The sequence below is a fragment of the Coturnix japonica genome, chromosome Z (assembly GCF_054131305.1).
Source record: "Coturnix japonica strain WE chromosome Z, WE-NBRP24, whole genome shotgun sequence".
NCBI lineage: Eukaryota > Metazoa > Chordata > Aves > Galliformes > Phasianidae > Coturnix > Coturnix japonica.
This window is the reverse complement of record NC_140702.1, coordinates 13,602,920-13,612,258: the sequence shown is the minus strand read 5'-3', so window position 1 is coordinate 13,612,258 and position 9,339 is coordinate 13,602,920. Positions and strand designations below refer to the sequence as shown.

The 9,339-nt window shown below is 48.2% G+C and overlaps 1 protein-coding gene across 1 annotated transcript; it reads left to right on the top strand.

The window, feature by feature from the left end:
• Nucleotides 1–4,909: 4,909 nt before the first annotated feature.
• On the top strand, nucleotides 4,910–9,129 carry LOC107306551 (E3 ubiquitin-protein ligase PHF7-like). The gene is made up of 10 exons (XM_085527919.1): nucleotides 4,910–5,544; nucleotides 5,816–5,907; nucleotides 5,995–6,096; nucleotides 6,321–6,445; nucleotides 6,633–6,795; nucleotides 6,887–6,993; nucleotides 7,193–7,306; nucleotides 7,458–7,576; nucleotides 7,740–8,120; nucleotides 8,604–9,129. Exons 1-10 carry the CDS (start codon nucleotides 5,493–5,495, stop codon nucleotides 8,867–8,869), a joined length of 1,521 nt encoding a protein of 506 aa, XP_085384045.1. The 5' UTR covers nucleotides 4,910–5,492; the 3' UTR covers nucleotides 8,870–9,129.
• The last annotated feature ends 210 nt before the right edge of the window (nucleotides 9,130–9,339 follow it).

Genomic DNA, 9,339 nt, shown 5'->3' with positions numbered 1-9,339 from the left:
ACAGCATGTGGGATTTTCCCACTGTGGTCCCAGGAGGTACATATTTCTGTAGCAATGTTAAGTTAAAGGCAGAATCCATCTGAAGACAGGAATAAATTTCTGAGGTTTTCCCCCTTAAGTGATTCATATTTTCCATGCCAAGAGATGGGGCTGGAATATTTCCCTTTGGAGGTCTGTGGCTATTTGAAGTGGTTTTGTTAGGTTTAAAATAGATATAAGGCAGAGTGAAAAGGAGGCGGCTTACATTGTTTTCTTTAATATGACAAATAGTGCAGATTCCTTCTACTAACCTATTGCACTGGCTCCTCACCAGTTCTTTCACATACAGGTTTTCTGTATTGGCTTTCAATACCATACTACTTTGCACTCTTGTGTGTATTTCTGCCTGTTTTGCAGCCTTTTAAACACACTTTTTGATTGGCATATGGATAATAGTAAGAGGCAGAGAGTGGCTTAAAGAACATGTTTTTTTCTGAATGTTATACATGATTTAGCAGAACTATTCCTTGCTCACCTATTGCTCCCATCAGGAGGCATTATTTTCACAGTGGTCACTGGATTATCTAGAGTAGAAGAAATAAGCGTCAAATATTTTTCCTTTTGTTACTCTGGGATTTCATTTAGTTTACTGAACAGCCACCAAAGCCTCAAACAGCAGCCTTGCAAAGGGAAACGTGTTGGGTAAAATTATTATTTTTCCTTTGATTTTAAGCATCTAAGGTTTAAAATCTTTTTTTTTTTTTTCCAAATGTGGTTTCCTTTTTCCTTTTTTTCACCTGAGAGGTCTGAGCTTCCTATTTAAAACAAATACAAGACTGCAACTTAATGTGGAAAGCTTTGTCGCTGCTGCTGCCATGGACACATTCAGCTTTTCACCATGAAGCTTGTTGATGTGAAACCTCTCTCCTACAACTCAAGATGTACATTTTTAGCATCCTTCTTCCTTTGCATTAGGCTTTAGAAACACTCTAGATACAAACTCCATGGTCCCACTGATACACTTGTCTAAGTTTCTTTTACATATACCTGTGACTGATCTCTTAAACTAGATGGCAGATTGTTCTTCAGTCCTAAAGCAGCAAATTTTTAATGTGTCATTTTTAACTATTGGACTTCATTTTTCTTCAGCTGAGCACAGTATAATTCTGTGTTTCTTCTTTTTATGCCTAAAAGGAGTGTGGTGCTCAGGAAGCAAAGGTTGATAAAGGCTGCTAGACTTTAACATGGGAGTAAAGGATATGTTTTGCTGCTGGAGATGTTTAAGAAATTAAAAAAAAAATAATTATAAAAAAAAAAGGAATTAGTAATTATCTCAAACTTTCATTTTCCATACATTTTACAAAAGAAGAGTCTTCTATAAATATTATTATGAGAACAAGAGGAAAGAGCCGCGTTTTGCATTCTTTCTTCACTTAAGTGGTGAACAGTTGAAAATACAAAGCAAAAGCAAAATTGCTAAGCAAAAGCTAAGCAAAATTTGCTAAGCAAAATTTGCTAAGCAAAATTGCTTAGCAAAAGCTAAGCAATACAGAAAACTAAAAGGCTTTTAATTATATTGTTAGCAATTTATTTCTTAGTCTGTTGTTGCTCTCTATTTACTTCCAGAGTACAAAGAACATTCGGGTGAATGGAAGTCATTGAATATTTAAGCTATCACTTTCTACAAAAAACCTAAAATCTCATAACAAACATGTCTGAGATTTCTAGGAATCTTTCATCAAAACTCCAGATAATTCACAAGACTTAAGAAAAAAATACAAATCAGCACAGCATTAAATATATATATATTCTTAGGCTTATGGAAAGGAAAATAGGCTAATCTTTAAAAAAAAGTTACAAAATGCTGAAAAAGTTTTGGCACCCTCGGTTGACATAAGGGCTTCAATCTGTTGAAATAATGAGAGTTTTTTCTTTGTAGTTTTGTATAGTTAACAAGCTTCTTTTTTCATCTTCTTCTTGTGTTGTGTGCACATTCTTGTTGGCACTGGAATATTTCCTTGTCTCCTTTAAGGGAGTAGAAAAAAAGAAGTCAAAATTCATTATGTCACTTTGTCCAGATGATGAATGGACCTTTAAATGTATGACAGTCCAAAGAATGTGGCATACTTTTTGAAGACAAAAGGAGGAGGAGGTCAGGGTTAATTTAAACACAGAATTTTAGCTTCTGACCACATTTGATCTTATCTTGAGAGAAATGATTTAATGGATTATTGTTTGGAAATGGAAAGATCTGGAAAAACCTTTAAAGTTATCTAACACAGAACTGAATTTCCAGCATATTTCTGAATATCTGTCCTGAAAATAATGAAGCAGCTGCAATTTTAGTCCCTGAACTTCACAGAGTAAAGAAATATTTGCATAGGTCTTTGCCCCTAAATATTGGAAATTACCTGAGAAATCAGTTTAGCATGTACTATCCCCTTACTCAAGGTTCAAGAAGGGGATATTTTCCTGTAAATATAGCAAAACAAACATTGAATTTAAAGTAGGTCATCACTGGGAATTTTTGTTGCACACTGACTGTGTTAGAGCACCAAATGAATTTGCTTCCTGTACATACTTTCCTTCTTCTTCGGTACCCATGGCACCGATTTTCATTCTTTTGTGGATATTAATCACCCAGTGATGCTCAGATATTTTTCAGACCTTGGATGTGCATTGAAGTTTGGTACGCAGTTATCATGACAATAAAATTTATATAAAAACAACTTTTCTCTAAGTGATGTTGAACTGCCTAACTCCTTCGTATCCCCCTGTACTCAGCTCTGGTATGGCTGCATCTTGAGTACTGTGTTCAGTTTTGGGCTCCTCGCTACAGGAAAGATGTTGAAGTCCTGGAATATGTCCAGAGAAGGGCAATGAAACTGGTGAGGGGTCTGGAGCACAAGTCTTATGAGGAGAGGCTCAGGGAGCTGGGATTGTTTAGCCCGGAGAAGAGGAGGCTCAGGGGAGACCTCATTGCACTCTACAACTTCCTGAAGGGAGGTTGTGATGAGGAGGGTCTTGGTCTCTTCTCCCAGGAAACAGACAGGACTCGAGGAAATGGCCACAAGTTCTATCAGAAGGGGTTTAGATTGGACACCAGAAGGAACTTTTTTTCTCAGAGAGTGGTCAGGCAATGGAATGGCTGCCCAGGGAGGTGGTGGAGGCGCCATCCCTGGCAGTGTTCAAAAGGTGTATGGATGAGGAGCTATGAGATCTGGTTTAGCAGTTTGCTGTAGCAATGGTAATGGGAAGATGGTTGGACTAAATGATCTTGTAGGTCCCTTCCAACCTTGTGATTCTATGATTCTCTCTGCTAAACACTGAAGAACTCTGGTCTTTGCTAGTCTAGCAGCATTAGTCACCGCCAAACTCCATTAAAATTGTGAGGTTTTCTGATTCCCACTCAGTACAGGGAGTGCTAAGTCACCAACCAGTTATACATCAGCCCTCTGTGTCTCCTTTAAAGCATGATATCATAGAAGTGAATAGTATATCCAGTATTCTTGGAGGAAAGGAAGCTTTTATGTGCATGGAAATGCACACATGTACCTGTTTCCCCACATATGACATACAGAGCAGGTTTTACAGGGGCCATACATTTCTGCCCCAGCTGTCAGCCAGGTATTAAAATGTAAGGCACAGAAGTAATGGGAAGCACAGCATGGATAAAGATGCATCTCACCCATGACTACTGGGCTTGACTACTTCCTGCTCTACCTGTGTTTTGGAGCTAGTATGTTTGTAGGCCCAAATTGGTGAGATGAGGGCATCCTTGTTTTACAGACATAACCAAAAGAGGTTATAACAGGCTGATATTTAGGGACACTGCAGCATGCCATGTAGGGACAAGTCTGCAGGACTGCAGAAGTGCTGCATCCCAAAAGGCCCAGTGTTGTTTTTCACCTCTCAAGTTATTCATCCACCACACCTCTTCCATCACCAACAGCCTATGCCCTCTTATGGATAGGAGAAGGAGGAGGGAGATCCTCTCCTGGTTTCATCTAGTTGAAACTTGTTACTCTCTTAAATCCAAGAAGGTGTGAAAATACAGGGCAAGCATGACCCAGAGAGTCACTGGAGACTCTAGTGATGTTGCTGGTCATTTTATTAATAGCTGTGTCAAAAGCAAAGCTTGTAAGTCACTTGCTTGATTATGCTGAAACACAACCTAGATCCAGCAACTGCTTATGGCCATTGCAAACCTAATAGCACTGCATGAGCAATTAAGCATCTACCCATTGGCAGAACCATTGTTAGACCTTTGACTGAAAATGTGAGATAAAACAACACTGTTGTTTGATTCATCATTCTCTTTTTTCTTCTGAATGTGACATTTCCACTCTGCACAGTCTTACTTCTAATCTTCTGTATGAACCTATGCGCCTGCCCCATGTCAAAGTGTATCTGCTGTCATCCTAAGCAAATAGTTTCCCTGGTATGTTTTCCATTTGCATAGATTACTGCTAAATCTGGGAATCTCTCTGCAGCTTAGCCCCACAGATCTGCCATTTTTAAATATGGTGGCAAAATGACAAATTGCACATGTCAATATGAGGGGGTTTAGCAAGTTGTCCTTTCTTATTCAGTAGGTTCTGTGATAACATGAAATCAGTTTTCATCACTATGATTGTACTCTTAAATTTGAGCAGAAATTCATAGAATCATAGAATTACCCAGGTTGGAAAAGACCTCGAAGATCATCAAGTCCAACCACAGCCTAACCATAGTACCCTAACTCTAACAACCCTCTGCTAAATCATATCCCAAAGCACCACATCCAAACAGCTCTTAAACACATCCAGGGATGATGACTCAGCAAACTCAGGGAAGTCAAAATTAAGACACTGCAGGAAAGAAAGTGGTTTTCAGTTGAATTTCTTAATAGTTTTAATTAAGTCTGTTCCCTGTTCCTGAAGTGTTCAGCAATAATTTTATTTTTTTTTCAACTCTGTGTCCTTCCTTATTCAATTGTCAGTGCTCAGATTAAATACATTTAACATCCTTTTCCATCAGCCTTCCAGTAAGACAAAACCAGAACTATGCTTATTGATATTTTGAAAGTGTCAAGTCAGAGCAATGTTCTAAGAAGTTTCTTAGCACTACAAATAAAGGGAAAACTGTCCTTTATGAGTTTCTTACATTTAGATCATTATGTATGAAATAAGCAAAGTTAACAAATCTCTTTCAGCTTCTACTCTAATTAGAGTTTTAAACATTTTTTTTCCACAGTTCTAATTTATTTTTTTTCATTAGTCTTATTTTCTCAAATCTTGACTCTCAGTCAGCACCGAGCCCCTCACTCCACACTACCCACAGGAGCCACCGCCCTCCTGCGTGTGTGCTACGCCCTCAGCCCCATGAGGTGGTGACTGTGATGTCACAGTGGTGGCAGGGAGCGGCCATTGTGACCCACGGGGCCAGGAGCAGAGCTAAGGCTGCTGGGCTGGGGCTCAGTGCGACCTGGTGAGGTGTGGAGAGAGCACTGACTCTCTTGTTTCTCGCCGACGATGCTGAAAGTGTTCAAAGGGAAGAAGGAGGCCCCCAACTCTGGGGAGCCAGGTGAGAGCACCATATCCCTGCACACAGCTCCCCACTGCTGGGCTGCTGGGGGTCTGCCTGTAGCTGGGAGGGGAGGAAGGGGTGAGCAGGGGCTCCCCAGTGCCGCGGGCAGGCAGGGCCCCTCTGCTCAGGCCCAGCCAAGCTGTGGCTGCCCGCTGGGACCACTGGGCTTGCAATGCCCCCTTCCCCTCCAGCCCTGCCCCTCAGCAGGCACAGCAGGCCCTGCCAGGTACTCACCGCTGCTCACAGTTGCTCTCTCCTTCTTCTGCAGTGTGCGTGCTGTGCCGCAGGACACAGGTCAACCCAGACATCTGTGGGGAGACATTTACCAGTGGTGGGCTCTGTGCCCACCAGTTCTGCTTGGTGAGTTCCCTCAAGGCCTAGGGCTCCTGCCAGGGATGCTTCCTTCCTTCCTGGCCTCACGAGATCACACTTTTTTCTCTCCTACAGTTCTTTGCTGATGGCCTCTTGGAATGGAGAACCCCAATGGGAGGCATTTTTGGCTTCTCCCTTCATGCAGTCCAGCGCGCAGTCCAGCTGGCAGACCAAAAGGTGAGAACCTGAACTGAACGGGGAGCTTGGTGCTGGCAGAGGCTCGCACTGGCTTTGTCTGGGCCCAGAGAAAGTGATTGCAGCCTTTTGAACTGGCTCTGGGACAAAGTCCCACCACAGCAGACAAGCCTCTGTGGTGGGACTCTGCACCCTGCGCAGAGAAGTGGGGTCAGCCATGGAGGCCCTGAGCCCAGTGCTGATGGGGACTGGTCTGCTCTTTCTAGCGCTGCTTTGTCTGTGACAAGGGGGGAGCTACCATCAGCTGCGCTGAGACAGGCTGTGAGCGCAGCTTCCATCTCCCCTGCGCAGAGGACGGGGAGTGCGTCACCCAATATTTTGGGCAGCACAGGTAAGGGCTGGCAGCAGCATCCAAGTTGCCGTCCCTCCCTGTTCCTCCCAGGGAGGAACTCGCAGCAACACCTCCCAGCATCCTGACCGAGCCAGAGCCAGAGCCCAGGCCTGGAGCTCTTTCCTGGTCCTCTGCCCTCCTCACAGCACTTCTCACCTTGCCCATCCCTTTCTGTCCTCCTGCCCAGGTCCTTCTGCTGGGAGCATCGCCCTCGACAGGCAGTGGAGGCAGCTCCATCTCAGAACACCACCTGCGTCATCTGCCTGGAGCCTGTGGGGGACAGCACGTCCTACCACACCATGATGTGCCCGGAGTGCAAACAGGCCTGGTTCCACCGGGGCTGCATCAGGGTAGGAGCTGTCTCCTCGCCTTTTGAGCACGGCTGGTGCTCAGCAGCACCCAGCCCCGCTTACGTTCATGCTGCTTGTTCTTCTCCTGCAGAAACATGCCTTGCATGCTGCCACCATGTGCTTCTTTTGCCCCGTCTGCGGAGGAAGAGTAAAATTCAGGTCTAAAATGACCATGCTGGGGATCCAGATCCCAGTCAGGTTGGTGTCCTTCTGCCCAGCTCTGCAGACACTTGGGCACAGGAACTGTGCCAGACCCAGCAGGCCCAGTCCCTTGCCATCCTTAGAGCATTGTTCTCAGCTTCATGGAGAAGCTGAGTATGAGCTCAAGGTGGATGCCCTGGATCTGCCTTACACCTGGGGCACTGGGGACTCATCACATTCCTCTCTTCTCTGGCAGACGACCATCTTGGTGGGACGATGAGGCGTACCAGCCATTGAGGGAAAGGCACAGGCGGTGCGATGCCCGCATGTGCCTCTACCTCGGAGGCAGGGAGAGGGCACAGGAAGCAGGGTGAGTGACCTCCTCGGTCCTCTGGGGCTCTGTGTGGGATGTCAGCCTCACCACAGGCTGGGGGAGCAAGGACTGAGTGCCAGAGCCGTGCCGGCTGCTCCCTGCCTTGGCTTGCTTTGTCCTCACAGCCACAACCCGTTTGCTTCCACAGGCCATGGCAGCTGCTCCTCTGCAGCTCCTGTGGATCAGAAGGCACACACCGCTACTGCACCTTCGGGGCCACTGGTGGACACAGCTGGGAGTGCGACACCTGCGCTGGTGCAGGCACTGGTAAGAGACAAAGAACTGCATGCCGTGGGGCCGGGGCCAGGCAAAGCCTGGCAGCGGGTGCTTGGGGTGGCCTTGCCAGTCTCTCTGTCCCATGGGGAATGGCAGCCTGTCCTGCCTTGGGGCTGCATGTTCATCCCACTGAGCTTTCCATCTCTCCTTACAGCCTCCCGCACCAACTCTGAGCTAGCCAGCTCCAGCAGTTCCAGCCTGGAGGTACCAGTGCCTTCCTTCATCATCACAGGACTTGAAAACACCAGCTCTGGTCCTGCTAGGCAGGCAGCATCCAGCCCACCCTCTCAGCAGTGCCGAGGACGTGGTGGGAGGAGACGGGCACCAGCTGCAGGTGCTGAGACCTGCTCCCAGAGCCTCACCAGACAGGGGCCAGCGCGGTCCTGCAGAAGATCCTCGGTACCTGTGCCCACAAAGCATCCTAGGCAGCAGGGGACCAGCCGCACAAGGAGCCGTTCCCCATTGCAAGGCCGTGCCTCGGGCTCCCAGGCTGAGCCCCAAAGACAGCGTGGACGGAGCCGTACGAGAGCCCGAGGTGCTCGGAGCAGGTCCCGCTCCTCTCAGCCCCAAAGACAGCGTGGACGGAGCCGTACGAGAGCCCGAGGTGCTCAGAGCAGGTCCCGCTCCTCTCAGCCCCAAAGACAGCGTGGACGGAGCCGTACGAGAGCCCGAGGTGCTCGGAGCAGGTCCCGCTCCTCTCAGCCCCAAAGACAGCGTGGACGGAGCCGTACGAGAGCCCGAGGTGCTCGGAGCAGGTCCCGCTCCTCTCAGCCCCAAAGACAGCGTGGACGGAGCCGTACGAGAGCCCGAGGTGCTCGGAGCAGGTCCCGCTCCTCTCAGCCCCAAAGACAGCGTGGACGGAGCCGTACGAGAGCCCGAGGTGCTCGGAGCAGGTCCCGCTCCTCTCAGCCCCAAAGACAGCGTGGACGGAGCCGTACGAGAGCCCGAGGTGCTCGGAGCAGGTCCCGCTCCTCTCAGCCCCAAAGACAGCGTGGACGGAGCCGTACGAGAGCCCGAGGTGCTCAGAGCAGGTCCCGCACCTCGGCCACACCAGCACCGTCGAGGTCCTCGAGGGCTTCCCCGCTGCCTGCACGCCGGAGACAATCCAGGCAGCGAGGGCGGGCAAAAACTCGAAGCCGATCCCCAGTGAGACGTCGGGCTTCATCTTCCCGCAGCCGGTCCCGAGGAGGCCGTGGCAGCCGGTCCAGGCAGCGGGGACCAGCCCGGACACAAAGCCGCTCCCGGGCAAACCACCAGAGAAAACATTCCCGCAGACGGCGCTGAAGACAGCACAGTAGCAGCCGTGTCCCAACCCTACATGATGGCTGCAGTCTCGAGCGGCAAATAAACCTTGGAGAGAGACCACACAGACCAGCTTCACTCTTCAGCAGACCAGCCCGGGCACAAAGCCACTCCCGGGCAAACCACCGGAGAAGACATCCCCACAACCAGACCCAAAGATGGCACCAAAGCAGCCATGTCCCATCCCCATGTGATGGCTGCTGTCCCAAGCGGCAAAGAAAATAAACCTTGAAGAGAGTCCACGTATGTTAACTTCATCCTTCTGTGGACCAGCCCGGGCACAAAGCCACTCCTGGGCCCAACATCAGAGAAGACATTCCCACAACCAGTCCCAAAGACAGCACGGAAACAACCGTGTCCCATCCCCGTGTGATTTTTGTCATTCCACCATAAAAAAATAAACCCTTAATATACACCCTACATCTTGGCTTCATTCTTCTCTGCTTTGTCCT

Coding starts and splice junctions, on each gene's coding strand:
- LOC107306551 (XM_085527919.1), top strand. CDS start 5,493: ATGCTGAAAGTGTTCAAAGGGAAGAAGGAGGCCCCCAACTCTGGGGAG. Junction 5,545..5,815: donor CCCCAACTCTGGGGAGCCAG/GTGAGAGCACCA, acceptor CTTCTTCTGCAG/TGTGCGTGCTGTGCCGCAGG. Junction 6,796..6,886: donor TCCACCGGGGCTGCATCAGG/GTAGGAGCTGTC, acceptor CTTCTCCTGCAG/AAACATGCCTTGCATGCTGC.